General features: G+C 44.1%; 2 protein-coding genes across 2 annotated transcripts; one reads left to right on the plus strand and one right to left on the minus strand.

Moving 5' to 3' along the window:
- The first annotated feature begins 1,082 nt into the window (after positions 1–1,082).
- Positions 1,083–9,046, plus strand: plk3 (polo-like kinase 3 (Drosophila)). Its single transcript, XM_061243563.1, has 15 exons — positions 1,083–1,390; positions 2,557–2,664; positions 2,802–2,918; positions 3,046–3,175; positions 3,346–3,433; positions 3,528–3,623; positions 3,997–4,195; positions 4,544–4,670; positions 4,765–4,874; positions 5,041–5,158; positions 5,795–5,878; positions 6,138–6,300; positions 6,613–6,742; positions 7,020–7,127; positions 7,479–9,046. The coding sequence occupies exons 1-15, from the start codon at positions 1,181–1,183 to the stop codon at positions 7,674–7,676; spliced, it is 1,986 nt and encodes a 661-aa protein (XP_061099547.1). The 5' UTR covers positions 1,083–1,180; the 3' UTR covers positions 7,677–9,046.
- A 1,194-nt stretch (positions 9,047–10,240) lies between these two features.
- LOC133128920 (dynein light chain Tctex-type 4) lies at positions 10,241–19,585 on the minus strand. The gene is made up of 5 exons (XM_061242727.1): positions 19,475–19,585; positions 16,766–16,840; positions 16,563–16,642; positions 16,373–16,473; positions 10,241–10,979 (listed from the first exon to the last, which is right to left on the minus strand). Exon 5 carries the CDS (start codon positions 10,958–10,960, stop codon positions 10,241–10,243), a length of 720 nt encoding a protein of 239 aa, XP_061098711.1. The 5' UTR covers positions 10,961–10,979; positions 16,373–16,473; positions 16,563–16,642; positions 16,766–16,840; positions 19,475–19,585.
- Between the last annotated feature and the right edge of the window lie 1,241 nt (positions 19,586–20,826).

Here is a 20,826-nt window from a genome sequence, read left to right on the forward strand (position 1 = left end):
GTTTTCAGGTTCGATTTCTGTCTGCTGGTGACACCTTCATTTTTCCATCCAACAAATTCAAAAATGTTAATCTGCCATGGTCACTAATAACAGCAGCTCTTATTATTATTCCCTTTAAGGATTTTGATGAATCTTATACAAACCTGCTCCCATTCCTGGTCACAAGGTCAGATGGCAACATCATAGAAAAAATTAAAACCCAAATAAAACATTTTTTACTTTTTGTCTGCACACTCCAGAAACACGGATTGTAAATAATGTGTTCACATATTCTGTCCTCATTGGTCTCTTGAAGGCTGGCAAGTTTAGAAAGACTTCTGACATATTTTTTTCTCCTGTGTCTGTTTTAGACATTTGTGAATGTTCTATGATGAAATGTTAAACACATGCTCTCCGCGGTCTTAGCCAGTCTCATATACTGAAGATCAAAAAGGCTCCCAATAATTTTTCAGTTAAGATTTATTCTTTTTGAATTTAGAAATATGTAAAGTAATTGCATTATTAAGTATTTAAGTAAAGCCTAACCTATTATTAAGGCAATGGTTACCCAAAAATGTTGGTTGTCATCTAAGTTTATATTACAGTATTGTAGCTGGCTTGAATTATCATGGAAACCAGGGACAGCCATGAGTTTAGCAAAATGTTCGTTGGTGAAAATCCAACAGAGACGTTTTCTTCTTAAATGTATTTAAGATGTCCTGCTTTTTTTCAGACCCTGTGAAGGTCTTAAAACCTGAAATGGAACAAAAAGTGGTACAGAGAATATACAACAATATTGCCAAATAATGTGCTTCAGAGCTGATGCTGGTGCTAGGCATCTTTATTGTGAATTTCATATCAGAATTTGGATATTGTTTTGGCAATATCAGCTGCAGGGATTGGTTTGTTTTGCTAGTTTGCTTTATAGTTTCATTCATATATTAGATGCGCATATGTGGTCCTTCCAATCCAAGTGCATTACTTCACCGAGAAGCGGCTTAGTCATACGTGATTGGCCTTTCTAAACTAGACGACGCCTACGTCTCCGCCTACAGGCGTGACGTCACCGACGCTTCAAATATATAGTTGAGGAATTCCCTGTCGCGGCATGTTCGCTGAGTGCTGCGGGAAGTTGTTGGTTACTGACACAGAATTGCAATTCCAGAGACCTGTTACCTGGCATTGTGATCGTGGTTAATGAATGGATTCAGCGTGTTTCTCCAACTCGCAACGCCTTTCCTGCCACATCATGAACCCGGAATTATTCAAACCTAGTCCAGAACGGGTACACGTTGCCCCACCAGTGAAACCAAACAGGAACAAAACGGAACAAATAAAACCGGAATTGGCTCAGGTGGTCACTGACTCCAAGACGGGAAGGTCTTACTGCAAAGGAAAGCTTTTGGGAAAGGTAACTGCTGAACATTTTCCATGCGGCCAAGCGTTTAGGCTACTATTTTGCCATGGAGCCAAGCGTTTAGGGTACTCTTTGCCATAGAGCTCATTTACATTAGTGCCATAGATTGGTACATATTGAAAGCGCTGTTTCAATTTAATTTGGTTATGTAGGCTAGCTGGACTGGTTGGATTTTTGTTGGTGGGGGGGAAAGGAACGCCTTTTTGTAGCTGCAATATCTGCTTGCACATTTCCCCGATCTGTTTGGCTGTCGAATTTTTATTCCCTTTTTTTTGTGGATTCCAACGACAGTTGATTACCTCGTATGAAATATCGATCTGGCTTTGTTTTCTTGATTATTCTTTTGACTGGGAGTTCAGATATTCGGATTCGGATTTTGAAGGACGCGTGCTATTTTCTGTTGCTTCTCCTGTATTTTACCTTCATGTTAAGATGTTGTCAAATGAAATTGAATTCGGTTAGTTATGCATTGCAAATTTCTATTTTAATTGATGGGCTATAACCATGACCGTGCTAGCATATTTCCTGATGAGAGTCTGTAATATAGGATACTTTGCCGTATGTAGCTTCCAATTAAATAACACACGGATAAGATATAATATGATTAAGATATTTCAGGCCATTTGCTATTTGTTTTTATAATCTTGGAAGTGAGCGATTTTCCGAATGCGTGTGACGTGGTAGGCTACCGCATTGCTTTGAGCTTCTAGTCTCCTCTGCGTTTACAATTATTGTCGACATTCACTAGTTCTGCACTGCTCACTGTGATAACATTTGAATGTTAAACGCAATGTCCACAGGTGTCAAAGGGTGTTAGAAACGGTGTTTCTATTTCCGAGTAATGAATAATACAAATGCACGGCGAAAGTGCACCATCATTATCGCTCCCTGTCTGGATATGAGGAAAGGTTATAGGCAGCTGGAAAAAAGAATACGTCATTTTTAGAGGCGGCGGGTCTAGCATTGTAGTCTCATTCATATTTTCAAAAAACCCTTATGTGCTCATGTCTGCAGTTTTCTGTAATTCTGTCGGTGTCCCCATCTCAGAATTTAATATGGTTGTTGAAATCCACACGTATGTAGATTGTAATCGGTGTTTAGTAACGCTAATCTTTTTTTTTTTTTTTCTTTCTTTCTTTTTCTCTGTTTGTGTGTGTCAGGGTGGTTTTGCACGATGCTACGAAATGACAGACCTTGCCAACAACAAAATGTATGCTGTCAAGGTTATACCACAAAGCCGAGTCTCAAAACCTCACCAAAGGGACAAGGTATGCACAAAATATTAAGATCCTTCCCAGTAGTTAAATTGTGTACCTAATCGATGCCCTACACGTAAAAAAATATTATCTTTTGGCTTTCTTTATGTGCACATATTCAATGTGGTCTTCTCCCTCCACTCCCTCAGATAACGAATGAAATTGAGCTCCACAAAACTCTACATCACAAGCACGTGGTGAAATTCTCACACCATTTTGAAGACCAAGACAACATCTACATCTTCCTGGAACTCTGCAGCAGAAAGGTGAGCTGCAACGCTGCTGCGGCGGCTCCCTGCTGCATTTGTAGTGTGCTGGCAGCCAAGGGCTCGACACTGACAAAGCTCTTCCCTCTCCATCTCTCACTCTCCCCCCCCCCCCCCCCCCCACCAGTCCTTGGCACACATCTGGAAAGCGCGGCACACACTCACGGACCCCGAAGTTCGGTACTATCTCCGGCAGATCATATCCGGCTTGAAGTACCTACACAACAAAGGCATCCTCCACAGGGACCTCAAACTAGGTGTGTGGAACAAGACTGCAACTATTAGTGCTTTGGGTGTCTTCCAGAAAAGATGTCTCATCGCAGTCTGGCGACTTGTCACCCGTGCTCTAATTACATTGTTGTGGCATTTTTACAAGAATGCGTGTTCATGGCCTTTTTTTTTTTTTTTTTTTTTTGGTGTCTTTCAGGTAATTTCTTCGTAAATGAGAACATGGAGCTGAAACTAGGAGATTTTGGGCTAGCTGCCAAGCTGGAGCCAGTAGAGCAAAGGAAAAAGTAGGTATTTTAGTGTTTGTGCCTTTGCAGTTGTTGTGGCCTGTTACGTGGCTACCCGAGCACTCTAACACAAGCTCATTCTCTTCGCTTCCAGAACCATCTGTGGTACTCCAAACTATCTGGCCCCAGAGGTGCTCAACAGGCAGGGCCATGGGCCAGAATCGGATGTTTGGTCACTGGGCTGTGTCATGTAAGTTAATGTCTTTGGCATTTGGTTCCCTTGGGACGGTTTAACGAGAGTGTGACAAGGAAAGCACCAGTGTTGGTTGAAACCCTGCCTGTATATCCGGTTGTTGGTGGAAAAAGTAAAAACCACAACTGAAAGTTGCAGATTTAGCCAAAGCCTGTCTACACGCAGAAAGCTCTTTCAAATCTTAGGGTTGGCCTCATTAGTAAAATGTATTGGTGGAGTGTAACAATGAGTGCACTTTTATAATGGGCAACACATTCAAAATAAGTAGCCATTTTTTCAATTCGTGGGGCCTTGCTTTCAGCCTTGCTTTGGGGCATCCCTTGCCCAGACAGTCTTGAGTTCTAAAGCACCATTCTCTTTGCTCAACCAGGTTCACACTAATGTGTGGGAATCCACCCTTCGAGACCCTGGACCTGAAGGAGACCTACAGGTGCATTAAGGAGGTGCGGTATACCCTGCCCTCCACCCTCTCCCCTGCTGCCCAGAAGCTGATCTCTGGTATCCTGCAGAAAAACCCCAGTGACCGCCTGACCCTGGACCAGATCCTCAATCACGAGTTCTTCACAAAGGTTTGTGTCCTGCTGGGAAACATAGTGGCTAAAGCCCCTTTTTGGGGAGGCCTGGCCCAGGAACCCACATTTCTAAAAGCATGTATATTGGGTGCATCCCTATTCTCCAACTTCATCCACCAATTGTTTCCTCTGCCATGTTTTGAGATAGGCCAAGTAGAGGAAAGGAGGATGCATTTTTGGGTATTGGGATGTATTGTATTCTGCCTTGCCAAATACTTAATTTGCATAATCCTGCCACCCACATTGCATGCTGTCTTGCATAGAATACTATTTTACCCATTTGTACAATCAGGGATGTTTGCCATTTTAATATGAACCTTTCTAATTCTCCTTGTCTACCTCCAGGGCTTCACTCCTGACAGACTGCCCCCTAGCAGCTGCGTAATGGTGCCAGAACTCAACCCACCCAGCCCTGCCAAGAAATTCTTCACCAAGATGGCCAAGAGCCTCTTTGGCAAGAAGAAATCCAAAGGTTAGTAGCTCCGACACAACCTATCGGACCTCTGTGCCTGCAACTCCATTCTTTGAGCCAGACTCCTTCACAGCCTCTTTCTCTGACCTTGCAGTGGAGAAGGTCCCCTGTGAAGAGAGGGATGACATCTCCAAGCTCGTGTCTGGCATCGTCAAGAGCTCCATCAGCCGGCAGATGAGCTACAAGACCGTGGAGGCTAATGAGGTGAGTACACGCACTGTTATTCAGTGTCTATTCAACAAGGTCCTTTGTCCAAGGGATGAGCTAAAATGGGCCTTGTCAAAAGATAGTGTCATTAACCTGCTGTTAAATGAGTTTTGTAAGATGCTGTCCTAAAAATGTTTAATTTGTTCTCTTGCAATCTTGTCAGGCCACATCTCCCAGCGGTCAACTGGCCAGCACTAGCCCACTGGACACTCAGGCAGAGGAAGAGTCCAGGAAGTCAACGTCACGCTCTTTCAAAGGCACCGTAGCCAGTAGCACTGAAGGTGAGTTAGACATTTGAGTCTCTTTGCTAAACGACGTGGGAGATGGTAGAGTACATTGTAATTCCCTCCTGACTAAACTGTATTTGTGACTTCCCTCTCCTAAAATAAGTGTCGGGTTTCTTCCCCCCCCATCAATTTTGGCTTAAGATGAAAGGAGTTAGATGTCTGCTATCTAAGTATTATCCATGAAACTGAGCGTAAAAGAACTGTATTCATAATTTTACACTTTTTGGGTGCACCGATTCTAAATGCCATTCATTGTATGCACTGGCAGGTAGGTCCACCCAAATGCTAACCATTGTTTAACATCCCAGCCTAAATTGAGCATGTGCCAGTGTATGGCATTATATAACGTTAGCTTTGATGTGCTAGTGGTTTTAAAAATGTTTTCCCTTCCTCTGTTTTGTTCCCTTTACAGCCACATGTGTAGATTGAAACTATGAAAATTGTTGAACTAGAACAAAGGAAGGTATAATAAAGGGAAGCCAAGGGACCTGTTTTTCAGCCCAACCCCCCCCCCCCCCCCTTTGACAAACCGAAAGCATAAAAGATCAGTATAGGCTTCATTTCCTTGTCGGCACCTTTGTGGTTGAACCTTTTGAAGTGTGTTCTTATGCCGCTATCCTGTCTCACCAGCTTGTGAAGATGGCCTCACCCCTGCCGTCGTGGCTGAGTCTGCGATGAAGGTCCTTAGCAGCTGCCTGTCCTCCATGCCGGCAGGTACGGCTCCGCTATGCCCAGTGCCAGAGAGATTAGCGCCTAATCTGCAGGAACCATTACATTTTGTATTGTATAGTGTGTGTACTTTTTTTCCTCTGGAGTGTTAAATCAGCTCTTGGAGGATTTACGGTCCCTTTTTCTACTTTGTATGTACTCTTCGAGTGGAATTAGCAACAGGTCATTTTACTGTGTGGCCACTTGTATAACTGTAGTATTTGTATGGTAGTTCTAATCCTGTTATTTTGTCTCCCCGTTCTAGCTTCAAGAAACCCACCCTGTCCATCGAGGCCCAAATCCTTTGTCTGGGTCACAAAGTGGGTTGACTATTCTAACAAATACGGCTTTGGCTACCAGCTGTCCAATCAGAACATCGGTGTGCTGTTCAACGAGGGGACTCATCTCAGCTTGTGTGACCAGCGACGGTAAGCAGTTACAGATTTAATGTGAATCAGGACAGACCGAGTGAACTGTTCTTGGAGATCTGCGGTTGGGAATATTTTCTAGGTCTCAGAACCTCAGACTCGCCTTTTGAATCAGGGCCGCTTGCTCTAATTACGCCTTAGGAGTGACCTAATTTTGTCATTAAGACTTGGTGGAAACAAAGCGTAGCTTATACTGCAGTTCTCCTTTGCTACCTCTGGTCTCCTATGCTCTACCCTCCGTTTCATTTATGATTTTGAATGCACTTTCTCCACTGCATAGACTTACATATTACATGTTGGTCTTCTCCACAGGACTGTGCACTACTATCTGACAAACAACAAGCACTTCACCTTCCAAGCCTCCGCGGTCCCTGAGCAGCTCCGCGGCCAGATGCAGATCGTGGAGTACGTGGCCAACTACATGGAGCAGAATCTGATGGAGGTAAGCCGCAGCCTTGACTGCAGTCTTTGTGCTCTGGCAGGGGGAGAGAGAAATAAATGATCTGTGTGTAAGGTTGGATGGGGGGGGGGGTAGGGAGGGAGGGTTTAAAGGATGGAATTCCATCCTGCCTGTCTTTACATGGAGGTTGTGTGTTCTGCTAATGTCGCGTTCAGACAGGTATTGAGTCGTGTGTGTCCCAAGGGTGTGTGTGCATGTCTGTATCATAGACATTACAGCACGTGGCATTTCTCATCTGTTTTTTATTAATCCTTTTTAGGGTGGAGACCTGCACTCGGACCAGTCCCCCTCCACCTGCCCTCTGCTCTTGCAGTGGGTGAAGACTGACCACGCTCTCCTGATGCTCTTCAGCAACTCCACCCTACAGGTGAGAACACGTGACTGCACCCTCAACGCGTTTGGCCTTGGTCAACAAGGACGGATTTAAGTGCCCAGTTAAATCCTACGTGCACATTAACCTGTTCATTATAATTCATTTTAATTGATGCTTGAATGGTGACCAAGGGGCATTGCATTTATGTATGCACTTCTCCTTCGATTTAATGCATCCACAGCCAGAAAGAGTTCATTTTGCTGACAAGTCACCCAAAAACTGCTCCTAGCTGATCGAAAAAGTGAAGGAGAATGTAATTTGAATTTTAACTTCAGGAAAGCGTTCCTTGAGTTTTGACTAAGTAAACTGTTGTTGATATTGAGTATTGTTCTCCTCCCTCCCCAGGTTAATTTCTACACCGACCACACCAAGATCATTCTGTGCAAGAGCTCCGACTCCTCCTACCTCCTGACCTACATCAGCCGGGAGCGCGCGTCGTACACGTACACGCTGAGCACGCTCAGAGAGCAGGGCTGCTCGGCCGAGCTGAGGCACCGCCTGCGCTACGTCCTGCAGCTGCTGCAGCACCACGCCGGCGCCTAGACCTCGCCGGCCCATCCCGTCACTCAGGACTCCTACGGGCTCCGCCCACGAGCCACCAACCGCTGCTTTCCTGCTTCCGATGAGGAGCGATTTTGGGTGGGGACTCCGCCCCTCCGCCCCCCGGCGGGGGGAGTCTCGACCTCTGGCTAGTGTCTGGCCTCTTTGGACTATGGTGCACATTTTCATTTATCCCTTTTTTTTATTTTTCCCTTCATTTTTATTAAAAGACAACCCACAGCTCAATTGCTCGATCACACTACTGGCTTGATTCACCTCACGAAAAACTTTTGACCCTCGTCCCTTCTGCTCCTGGACATATTTCGGGGGACCGACCGGCAGGCCCCATGGCAAGTGGGAGCCAAGTGACTCTCTCCCTAACCAAAAACTAACTGAAGAATATCCATCTGTTCTGTGCTCAAGGGACTTTTTTTTATGCTTTAAAATCACACGTTTAAAGCGACCATTTTATGAGAATTCTGCCTCACTATACGGTACGCACCAGGCTGGGTTAGCATGGGTGGAAGATTTCGTGTTATTTGCACTATGAATCGGTTTCATTTCTTTTGGGTGGCAGCTGATTTTTCTTTTTCACTAGTTGCAGTGTTTTATTTTTTCTATAGATATATAGAAATGTATACCTATAGATACCAAAAGGTCATTCCTTTTTAAACTTTAAAATGAGGGCAGGAAATTGTCTTAAGCTGATAGGTGTTGGCATGGGCTACCGTCAGACGGTCAAGCTTTGCACGGTGACTGAATGTGGTGGAGGGTTGGAGGGGTAAAGTGCCTTTGGGAGGGAAGTCTAGAGTGTGCAATAATGCCCCTTCTGAATCTTTGAAGCTAAATAGACTAAGGGAAGCTGAAATGGGTTAAGGGGATGGGCCAAAAGTATATGCATTCATTTTTTTTCTCTGGTGGGTTTGGAAATGAGGAAGTGCTGTTACTTGTACGTGCTTATTTTTTATTTTATTTTTTGGCTGTGGAAGTACCAGGCACTGCCAGTGTGCGCACACAAGTGTGCACCTTCCATTTCTCCTGCTAAGAGATGCTCATCTTCCTCTGCCCTAAAATCATGTCCCTTTTGTAAACTGTGACCTTGAGCCTAAGTGTTATTAAAACTAATGAACATTGTGTTTTCAAATCCACAAAAAGGTGAAAGGCAATGCCCTTTCACAGAATTGAAATATCCTTTAATTTATTTACATTCTGTGGCACATTCGTCCTGTCTTTAATATTTATTTTTATTTATAAATTGTTTTATTTATTGTTTACATCTTGTGTGGTGTTGACACTTGGGGAAATGTTCAATATCACTTTTTATATGTGTTGGGAAAATTGGAAAAATAAAGTTTATTGGAAAAAATACATAACCTTTCTTTGCATTTCTTGAGAAATTTTATTTTATTTTAGTCTTCAAATGGGTGGTAAAATGGTGTCTTCTGACAATGTGCAGCTGGAAGGAACTTTATAACATTGTCTTTGAAAAACATATGGGCCCATTCACTGCCTGCTGTGACACATTGCCTGGTTTAACTAGAAATTTGTGTCATTGTGCAATCATAAGCATGGCATTGGTGCAATGATTGGATTTCTGTCCTGGCCATTGCTTTGGAGGCAAGGTTGTACACAATTTTGTGTGTGTGCGTGTGTGTGTATATAATTTCAGTGTGTCTTGCAGACCCTTGCTGGTTCAATGGGAATTACCAGGGTGAGAGAAACTTCATACATTTCTGTCCCATTTCTTGTTGGAAAGTCGAGACTAAACCAGAGAGGAGAAATCAAGCTGGTCATGTTTGTTTGGCCAAAGAGGTTATTTTGATCCTGGACAATGAACCGTGACTAAACCAACTCAACAATGAGCGTATGAAAATCATTCTCCCTGCTTCCTTCAGTGCGAGTACTTTCCGGAAAATGACCCGATTTGTTTGGCTGGTGCTGGGAAAAACTCATTGCAGTACCTAGACGTGATGAGTTATGAGAAGAATTGCAGAATAACCAGTCGGGGAAGAAATTGTGACATCCTTCTTGCCTGATGCAGGAAGTGGTTTATTTTCTTATATATTCCTGGCAATATAATCACATGTCAGAAAAGGTTGTTACAATGGTCAAGTCAGATGAAGGCTAATATTTCTTATGTCTATACTTCTTGCTGTGCATTTCTGGGATGGCTATGCAGTTCATTGCAATGTGGAACACAAGTTTCTGCGTCTCCAAAAAGTGAGCTTTTATTTTCTATGAACCGATGTGTACTGTACTTCTCTCTGTGGTCTAGTTAACTTGTCTGCAAATCCAGTCATGTTTATTGGAGGTAATGGCAAAGTGCTGGGGAATTATGGGTCCTTGTGGCTTTCATTTAGACGCCCCTGACATAGCGGCGCATTCCAGCGTACCACACAAGCAGTCATCAGAGACTCCGGCTGCTAATAAGTACCGGGTTTGCACCGAGCGCCGTGAAATTGGCTGTCCGTTTGCTAGACTCCGCTTCCCTTGCCTAATATTTAGTGCGACTAAGGTGACATGTTCTCGGAGTTGTCTCATTAAAGAAAAATAACTGTGCTGTCTTATTACTCGCGGTACACTCCATGGACCACGGCGATGGCGAATACGGAAGGATTTCGGAAAACTGCCACAGCGCTGCTGTCGTTCTCCGTATCCCACAGGCACCTGCTGGCCACCTGGAGGCCCTGGTTTCCAGGCTGGCCCAGGACGACCAGGCAGACCAGCTTGTAGCGTTCGGGCGTCACCTCCCTGGCTTTCCCCCGGACCAGGTCGGAGAGGTTCTGGCTCAGCTGGGCCCCTGTGGCCGCGTGGTACCGTGCGTCACCCAGGTAGCCGTTCAGGGCATCCTGCAGGATCCGCTGGACCCGGTTGGAGTCGAATCGAGAGCCTTCGTCCGGCCCGGTCCGGTAGGTGTTCTCCAGAGAGATCTCTAGCGGGGGCTGCAGGAGGGGCAGGCCTGAAAAGCTGACCTGCCCACTGGGAGCCCAGGCAGCGAATGAGAGCCGCTTGCCCTGGGGGAGGGACTCCCTGCGGACGAATGGTGAGTTAGGGTTGCTGAAGACAGAGTTCTGGCGCGATATCCCGGGGGGCCAGACACTGGGCTCGGAGCCCTTGAGCAGCAGTTGTGGGGGGGGTTTGGGGTGGTGCAGGTCCCCGGATTGGGAGCTCCGACGGATGGAGATGGACCCCATCCGTCGCCTCAGCAACGCTCCCGCTTCGCCGGACTGGGCGTGGTTAAACTGGGCCAGGACCTCCTGGGACAGGAGCAGCTGCTGTGTCGCCATGGCAACCTCTCAGACCCACCTTCAGGGGAACGAGCACAGTCATGTCATCGCCTGTCATTCTGCAGTAGCTTAGCTCCGCTTCCATTAGCATGTTCGCGGCTACAGCGGGCTCCATTTCGCTCCCAAGCGAGTTACAATAGAATCCATTTACTGTTAACCGGGCAAACTTCAGGTGAAGTTCATGTGAAGCACCTTTACAATGACAGAGGCCCTTATTTCCTGGTGCTTAGCCACAGCGTCTTCCGCAGAAGCGGATGAGTAATGGCATTGGTGGGGGGTTAGCTTTGCTGTCAAAAGGACAGACAGCATGCCATGTATAATTTAAAACCAGAAGCGCATTATCCTCTGCATTGTTTGCGACTGCTGCTGTAGTAGCAACAATTCACAGGCAGTGCAGAGCACAGGTCAGTGGATTCAACTGAGAGCCAGACAGATCAAAACCAGGGTGAAGCTCTGTCAGTAATCGCACTGCGCAAAGCACTTCCTTCAAATTGCTCCAGTAAATCTACTGTATAATTAGGGTTCATAGCCTTTCGAGAGAAGGAAGTCGGCTAAGCAAATAACCCGACACAATGTAATAACCCCTTCAGCTTTATATTTACTTGCAGAAACAATGTTCAACGTCAGATGTTAATTTGTAGATTTTCCAATTAACTTGTTCTGTGAGAATTAATTTACTTGAATTCTGTGATGGAAAAAACCCTGCATGATTAAAATTTGAAGTTTCACTGCTGTAATCATGCTAACGGTGATTATGTTAATGAAAACAATAATCAAATCGGCTTGATTAATTGTAATGTCTCAAATGTGAACGCGTAGTGTATGGGAGATAATTGGAATGAATGTGACCGTGATTAAATCCACCCCCTATGGTAAAGGATGAGAGTGGCAGTTCGTTTTGGAACGGCGGGCACGTATACAACTTCATTTTGTTTTTGTACAAATTTATACGGCTGCTACACAGCTCCAAAGCTGTTAACTGAGGTTAATATGAGCTTAATGTCTGATGATGAGAATAGGCTCAATGAGGATAGTCCATTCACTCTCCATTATGTGAACAGTGAAATGATATAACAAATGGTCTTTAGTTCCACGCTAGTATACAAAGCAGTGGTGGTACTACAATGTCATTAAATGGCCTGCCAATATTTGCATTTAGTTAGGAATGGTTTGGACAAGGCGGTTTCCGAAGGAAAACAAGCAATTGTCTGTAGTAGTACATTGCTGTGCACTCTGGGAGGATAAGTAGACATTTTGTGTGTGTGTGCTTTGATAACCTTAAGAAGCCAGTATTTTCCAGCTATGCCAGCTTGATACCTTGAAAGTTGTTCTGGTCAGGTTGGGTATGAGCTGGTCAACCAGCATGGCCAAGATAGTCATAAAGCTGGTCATGAGCTTGTCAACCAGCTGGTCTCTTGTCTGGGCTGATTCCTGGTCATCCAGCTACCAGTTGTTTCAAAACATAGCTTGAGCTCGTCGGAACTGGTCAACCAGATAAACAATGTTGAGCTGGGAGCTGGTCTGAACTGGTAAACCAGCCACCAGCTGCTTCAAAACCTAGCTTGAGCTGTTTTTTTTTTTTTTTTTTAATAGCAGGGTAGTGGCTGGATGTGCTCCTAAGGATCTAGCGTCTGTATGTAAATGTCGCATGGTCACTCCATATGTCTGTTGACATGGTGGTAAAATCACACAGAGTGAATGACAATGGCTGTAACATGCAAATACTCACCTTGAAAACCAAACTGGGTTTGCATGTCAAACACAATAGCAGTGAGAAAGCAGGTTTAAACATTTATCACTTTGGACTGAAATTGAAGAAGCCTTTTTCAAGCGCCTCTACAATAGCACTCCATCACATGGTGCCATCACAACCCAATGTTTTATAGAGCCAGACAGCAGGTCCAGCAGCTCAGAGGTGAATGAGTGAAAAGTGGTGCCCTTCCGAAGTGCATCTACAGGTCTGTTAGAGATGAGCATTTGACAGTTGAAACAGTGCCTCTTGGCAGCATGGGATTTTCAGATGCAAACGTGATGTAGATTTCATGCAAATGTGTTTTTGCGTCATGGAAAATGGCAAGTCATTTAGTAGTAGTAGATAGTGATAGACATCAGCTAATTTGTTGGTTTTTAGAGTTGCTCTTGACATTATGAAAAAATATAATTAAGATGCAACACACATATATAAACATGCACACGTAATAGAAATACAACCCACTACTCTAACTATATAGTATAAATAACTATTAGCATAGTTCTACTTCTACTACTACTACTACTACTACTACTACTACTACTACCAATAATAATAATAATAATAATAATAATGATAATTAACAATACTACTAATACTAATACTAATACTAATGATAATCCTACCTTCATGAGTCAACAGTCAGTTAATAATAATGAGCCCTTATTCCACGCATACACTTTTCTTGAGGAAACACAGATATTCTTCCAGGCAGACTGCCCCTCTCCCTACTCTGTATGGAGCTGCCCGGTATTCTGTTACCCGGCTTGACTCTGTGGGTAAATTATTGGCCGAAGGGGCAAAGCAGGTCAGCTATTGCAGCAGCCGCTTGGAACCAGCACCGCGCTCCAATGGCTGACTGGAGAGATGTACAGCACCGGGCACTCTGCCACCTCGCACACTGTCGTCATGGTGAAGCCTTGTCCCCCGGCTACAAACCAGCCCCTGTGAAATTAGGCACTGTCCATTGCTGTGGGAGTCACAGGATTAGTCCCTTTCCCTGGGACTTCAATATGAGCTCTTATGGCTTCACAAAACCACTTTGCTTCCATTTGACTTGATTCCTCAGAGGAGAAGTAAAAGAAAACAAACTCGGCGAAACATCCTGTACACAAGAGGAAATGTCAAAATGAATGTTTATACAGAAACAAACAAAAATGGGATTTGGGAGTGTGGGATTTGATGAGTTCAGACCTACAGGTTTCATTCTGGGGTTTTATATTTGTCATGTTTTATAACTCTTCTTAAATAAAATGTTTTTCTTCACAAAATTATCTTGGGCTGAATAGTTATCTTGGGCTGAAAACTCACCAATGTTTCATGCCTCAAGTGTATATTTCTGTTGAGTGATACAAAATGTACTGCTTGTCTGAGTGGTAATACTAATTAGATTATTTGTGTGCCCTTCTAAGCTCTCTGGATTTCAGATTGGACATTTGGTGACCTGACCACATGAATAAGATACCTATATTAATGTAAATAAAAAAAAATAAAAACAACACTTATATAAACCGTTTATCTAAGCCAAATACTTTCTTGATTGACAGAAGCTCATTGGTAAGCAGCCGAATACAAACAGTCAGCCGTGAGGGAAACTCCAGGTGTGTTCGATGGAAACATGCTTCCTCCACGGGGAAAGAAAACAATACTCACGGTCCTCACAGCACTTTCAGTGACCCAATTATGCCTCCCTACGAATAATAGCTCAGCCACGTCGTTTCAGCTTCCAGCCACCAGCCGAGAGCAGGTGAATGGCTTTCTCCTATCTGTGTGAATGCAGGGGGCACTCAGCCATTCGCAGCGTAGCGCCCAGATGGAAACGCGCATTGTGTGAATTGTTAAATCCATTTGGCACGGTTAGCATTAATATCACATGTTTCTTTAGTTATGCTTTCTTCCCCTTTGACGAATGAATGGCGCGCATGAATAGCTGTATTCTTATAAAGCCCGCAACAGGCTAATTCCGGAATCCGAGACAGTCAGGGATGAATTGACAAAACATAATGACAGAAATAAATACTTGAGACAGATGGCTAAATGTGCGAGAAATAAATGCAAGCCCCAGACAGTATGCTTCTTAAACTGATAATCTGATTTTCATCCTGACAGAAATGATTTCGTATGGATCGTGCAGGTTCGGGAGGCAGTGTACTCTTGTACACAAGGAGCCGACTTGTGTACAAGGGTATCGTCTCTCTTCATCAGAGAGGCATATGAGGCTTTATGAATGGTATTTTATTGGTCCTTTTATTGGTCCTTTCTCTGATTTCCTATTAGTGCTTTTTTCATTTTGCTTATATTATGTATGACGTGAGCCGTAACAACACAAACAAATTGTGCAATGCTTCAGAAGATAACAAACATAAGAATGTCGACCATAAAACCATTAGATTAACAGTTGTATTTTTTCCAATCCCCCAAGACACTGTAAATTTCACCTTCAAAAATTGCATTGGCTTTTGACATTTAATGTTATAACCCTTTTTTTGGCTCCTTGAACTTAAAATTCAAGATCAACTTACCTCTCAAAGAATCTGACATTTGAAACGTAGATGCTATAAGAGTTGGTACAACTGCTTTTTTGGACACAGAACAATTGTAGACTGCTCAATCAACAAAGGGAATGGCCATTTATGAAGAATTTGGTTGTTAAATCAAAACATATTCCTAATATAAATGGAAATACGTAGATGCCAGCCCCATTTCAGTCTGGTCTCTTTCGTTTCATGTAAAAGGAGGGCTGGCAGGTCTTTTCACATAAGGCCCTCCATGCCATAGGCACTTTAGACCACCACAAACATGCTTTCTTGTGAAAGAAAAAAAGAAAAATACAGTAATTGGTACCTGAAATATAATGTGAATACAATACAAGTCCTCTGGGAAGAAGTGTGCGGTCAGACATACAGTATTATGCAGTCTAGATAAGAGCGGCTAATTTGTATGCCAGACCAAGTGCTATTCCTTGGTTTAATTCTGTGAATATTTTGCAGATATTCTCCAGTGAGCTGTTCATAAACTCCACGTTCCATTAAGGTTTGCCTGATTAAAATTTAGTGCCAATGTTGGGAGCTTTAATATGAGGGGGGAAAAAACCTACCTCTGAACTTCTTCTCCTTTATTATCTTCAAAAATGTGCTCCTTTTTCTGTGCAAGGCCAACTGGGACTTGGAGAAGTAGGGTAAATCTAAGGGGTGGATGGTACAATGCTGGTTTCCTGCGGCGTGTGGAAGTGTGGTTTCTCATAAACACGATGAAAATGAGCATAGGAATCTATACCACATGCCCTGGAAGAAGTAGGGGTGTCCATATGTGGTGTTAGCGGGGTGTTTGTGGAGATCCATCTGGCGCCACGGCAACCAAGAAGATAAAGACCTGTCTAAAATTCATGAAAACTCATGATGTGACGGTATTTTCAATCTTAACAAGCTCCGAGGAAAACTGACAGTTTGGGGTGAATTTTTATTGCAGGGACACAGTTATATTACCCAGAAACGGATAAGATGTAATATCGAGTAAGCTGTAAGTATAACAAAGGAAATAATTACGCAGTCGTAATCTGACAACCATCTGCTCCATCTCCCGGCACTGGAGGCGCTGACGTACGCAACTGCCCGACTCGCAAGCACTACTTTTAATTATAATTACCTAATTAATGTTCTTACCTTTCTGAAGTCACAAGCGCCAGAAGGCTGTTTTTTTTCCCCAGATGCTGAACAGCTCCGTTAACTGTCAGCCTTGTTTTCCAGGTTTTGAGCCTGTCCGTCTGCTTGAGAAGAGGAGGAGGACAAGCGCATGTTAGACTGAAGTGGCCAACTGATGGGAGCACAGCTGGGCCCAATCAATCTCTCTGACCTGGTGAGTTATGCTTGGTTCCAGGCATGTCTGGGCATGTCTGAGGGAGGCTGATAGAGACCTGCACGCTTGGAGGAGTTCTTCAGAAAAACAAAAACAAACGGCGGTTACAGTTGGATGGTGCGACCTTTGACCTTTGGAAAGTGGGAAAGTGACATAAATAGAGGGCCGTTTATTTAGCTTAGAGAGGAGGCTCCCGATACCAGCAGGCAGTCTGCTGATCCCTTCCAGCGATGTTGTTCTTTGGCGTGGCTACATCTAAAGTGACAGGGCCTGATCTGAGTTGTGGGAAGAGGAGTGAGAGAGAGGGCATCACGGTAAGAATGCCTCAAGATATGGGGTTGCCTGGTCCAATTTGTTACTAACCCAAAGTGCAATTCCGAGAATAAAGGGAAACCTGATATTGTTTTAAACCTTTACATCTTAACTCACAGATGGTCCACAGTCTCTTTCATAGATCTCAGACAGACAAGAACAAGACTTCAAACATTTTTAGGTTTGCTTGTAATCCGTAACATAACACAGGATGTTGGAAGGTCTCAGCCCTGATAGTTCAGATATCATGTCAACATGTCCATACTATCAAGTAACATCAAACTGAAAGTTGTAGCCACTCATTAATATATTATTTTATTGTTATTAATATAATCAAGCAAAAACTGTCCTGCTGTATTTCTGGATCCATACCATTTTCACTAACATTTTGCTATACCCTGCTGAGAAAAACAGCTCGGTTTTTTAAACTGGTAGCTGGTTGACCAGTTGGACCAGCTCTATACTCACCGGGGTTTGACCAGCTCAAGCTATGTTTTGAAAGGTAGCACGCATTTCAAGCTGGTGATAGCTGGATTTTAAAGCAGGGTAATTACAGGTTCTTGTTTTTCAAAACAGTTTTCCGAGTTCAACAATCACACAAATTAAATGTAAGTTTTAATTTTTTGGTTTCCAAATGAACCACTGTAACTGGTGTGAGAGTTAAATGATCCAAAGGACCAGTTGAGGACCTCTGACCTCTGATGCTTCCCTCCTGTTTACAGAAAGCAAGCCATCAGTTACAAAAAGACCCAGGTTTTCTGTTTATGGTAAAAAATATATATATAATATTAAATGTCAAAACAGGCAGAATAAGGATTAAATCTAGAGACAGATATCTCCAAGCTGATATGAGTACTCTTTATACTAAGTAATTTCAGATTTGGCTGAAGTTTATATATTTTTTAAAACATATCCTCTCTCACACAAAGAAAGAAACATGTGCACACACACACACACACACACACACACACACACACACACACATATCCAGAATAACTGGATATTGCAACTAGAGACAGGCACCTCAAGGTTGGAAACTTGATATTATTTTGTAACAGTATTAATGTATTCTTATGTATCTCAATGTATCATTTCACTTCAGATCTGGAGCAAGTTTGCATTGCAGACAGTCAGACTCACACACACACTCTACCCCCACTCACTCCACATTGGAGCCCCCCCTCCCCCCCCCCCCCCCACTTTTTCATTCACTATCATTTTCTACCTGTGGAATGATACTGTCTGTCAACACGTATACCGGCTTGCAGAGAGACGCCTCAGACATATGAGTCCAGGTGCTGTTGCCAGGTCTTCTGTTATGCCTCTTTGCTAAGAGCCCCGCACGTCTGCCACGTGGAGACGCACGGAGCCGGGCGAACGGGGTTTCAGAAGCCCACAGACGGCAGCCTCACATTCCCATTCGCCCGTCTGAGCACGTGTGGCGAGACACGGTGCGACACGGCTCGCCAAAGTCTGACTGCGGCGTCGGCTTCTGGGCCCTGGGGGTCCCACGGTGCCATTCGATCATGTGCCTCTTGAGGATGGCTGAATTGAGGCCAAGAAGATAACGGGCGACGGTATGCACTGTGTGACACTGAAGAGAGGCAGTTGGAGAGACGAGGTTGGGGGAGGGGGGCTCTCTAGAGCAGCCGTTTTCAAACATTGGGCTGAACCCCAACAGTGGGTCATGGGAGTGGGTGGAGATGGGTCACAAGCTCCATGTGAACACATAGCTGACTGGGTTTTTATGTGTTTTTGTCAGCTTATATAAGCATTCCAGCCAAGTTTAGCACACAGCGTAGCCTATATGCAGTGGTTTCAGAAGCATTTGAGCGTCATCGTCGGCCATATGTTAGGTTACGTTTGCATGCCTGCACTGCAGAAAGCGAATTTGCTCATTAAAAGCAGACTCGCTTCCTCACAGCGGGAGAGCCGGAGGCCCTAACGAGCGGGCTGTCGACCGCGACGCACCTCCATCCTGGCGGCGTTCCCCTCCTCGTGAGCGTAGTGGCCGCACCATATTTAGAAACGCCAGAAACTGTCTGACTTCCAGGGCTGGAGAAACTAGGTCTACCGCTTCAGACAGAAAAATGAAAGTCACCCGACTGCCAGACTAGGATGGACTATTAACTTACATTATATAGTCCTTCACAATATGTCCTCAGCCAGGACAATGTACTCATTTGTAGTATTTACAAAACCAGTGCAGGGGGTGTACAATAACACTGCTAACACAAAAGACATCACTGCCTCTACCTTTTCCACTGCTGTTGCCAATAAGGTTGACAGTAAATGTTTTAACTTACATCCTAAATTCCTTTCTCATTTGGCAGATCAAACTCCTTCCATTGCTTGCAAGTTAGAATTAAATGCAGCCTACTCAGCCAAGGGATTCGCAGAATTTCACCTGCTGTAACTACCTCCGTTGGCTCATGTGATACATGTTTCTGGTTTCTTGATTAACTGCACCGAGCTCGCCAGCTGCTGCTCTCAAACAAGGACGGGAACGGAAGGAATCTGGACCGAGGCAGAGCCGCGAAACAGCCGAAGCATACACGTATCACCGCGGCTTTTCATGCTTCGCGGTGTTGTGTTACCTTACAGAATGCGCCCAGCGGGAGCTGATGCATTTTTTATCGGCTTCAGTCGGAGCACTGGCGGATGCGGTAGGGCACGTCAGCTCTCATTCTCTCTCCGACGTGTTTTCATTTCTCTTTCCTGAATTTAAAACGCACGAACACGAAAATGCACTTTTGATGTGCCGCATGGCTTTTGATGAATAAGACACACGTTATGATTAATATCGTTCAGCTGGACGAAGGCCACTTCTCTGCTCATTGAACGTGAGCACACAAAGTTTGTTTGGTTCTGTAGTGGCTGAAGGACATCGATTCAGTTTAAGGTCACCTTAAATCATTTACTGCAGTTTGTCTATTACAAATTTAGAAGGACCCACTCAAGAATTTTTGTTTGCACAAAGGCACCATTTGTCACCATTGTTCTCCTACTATGTTATTGCATATAAACATGCCTGCTGTGACACAGATTTTTAAGCTATTTATTGGGAGAGTTTGGGCCAGTTTCACATTAGATGCAGATTAAGCTTAGTCCTGGACTAAACTCAGTTTTGTATGGAGAATTTCATTCAAATTTGAATTTAGTGTAGGACGAGGCTTAATTTGTGTCTGCAAAACTGGCTCCTATTGAGTTGGAGATTTGCCAGAGGTGGAATTTGAACCCAGGCCTTTCACTCCCCAAAAGAGTCCAAAGACCACCACATTACCAGTCAGCTAAAAGCAAAATTGCCTGTAGATATTAGCTCAGGGCAATACCCCAGTTAGCTTAGGCCTAACCGGATGGTTGCATCGCCAGAGCATTGCCACAGTAACCTGCTATGAGGCCTTTGCTTTACTGTTTATTAGCGAACTAGCTGAGCTACACCCGCTACATGCACTCCCTTTCCCTATTGAAACAGCATTAAAGCCATTTCTGCATTACTTTTTCTATTCGTTATCTCATTTAAATGTGTGTATGATAGTCATAATAATTTGTTATTTAGCTGACGTTTTTTATCCAAAGCAACTTAATGATTAGACTACGCAGGGAACAATCCCGCCTTCAGCAATGCGGGGGTTAAGGGCTTTGCTCAAGGGCCCAACACTGCATGGATCTTATCGCGGCTACACCAGGGCTTAAAACACCAACCTTCTGCGTCCCAGTCACATGCCTTAGCCGCTAGGCTAGAGGCTGCAAATTATTTCAAGTGCTTTGTTTTAATGTTGGTTTGTGGGCTTGTGAGGGGATAGCATTTATATCGGTGACTGCTATGCCTGTCTGATTTATATCCCTTTATATCCTTTTATCCAGAGGACAGTACAGAACATCTGGAAAGTTTGATCCAGGTGGTTGACTTAAGCTGAGCTCCACACAGTCTGTACTATCAGAAGAA

This window comes from Conger conger, chromosome 5 (genome assembly GCF_963514075.1).
Source record: "Conger conger chromosome 5, fConCon1.1, whole genome shotgun sequence".
NCBI lineage: Eukaryota > Metazoa > Chordata > Actinopteri > Anguilliformes > Congridae > Conger > Conger conger.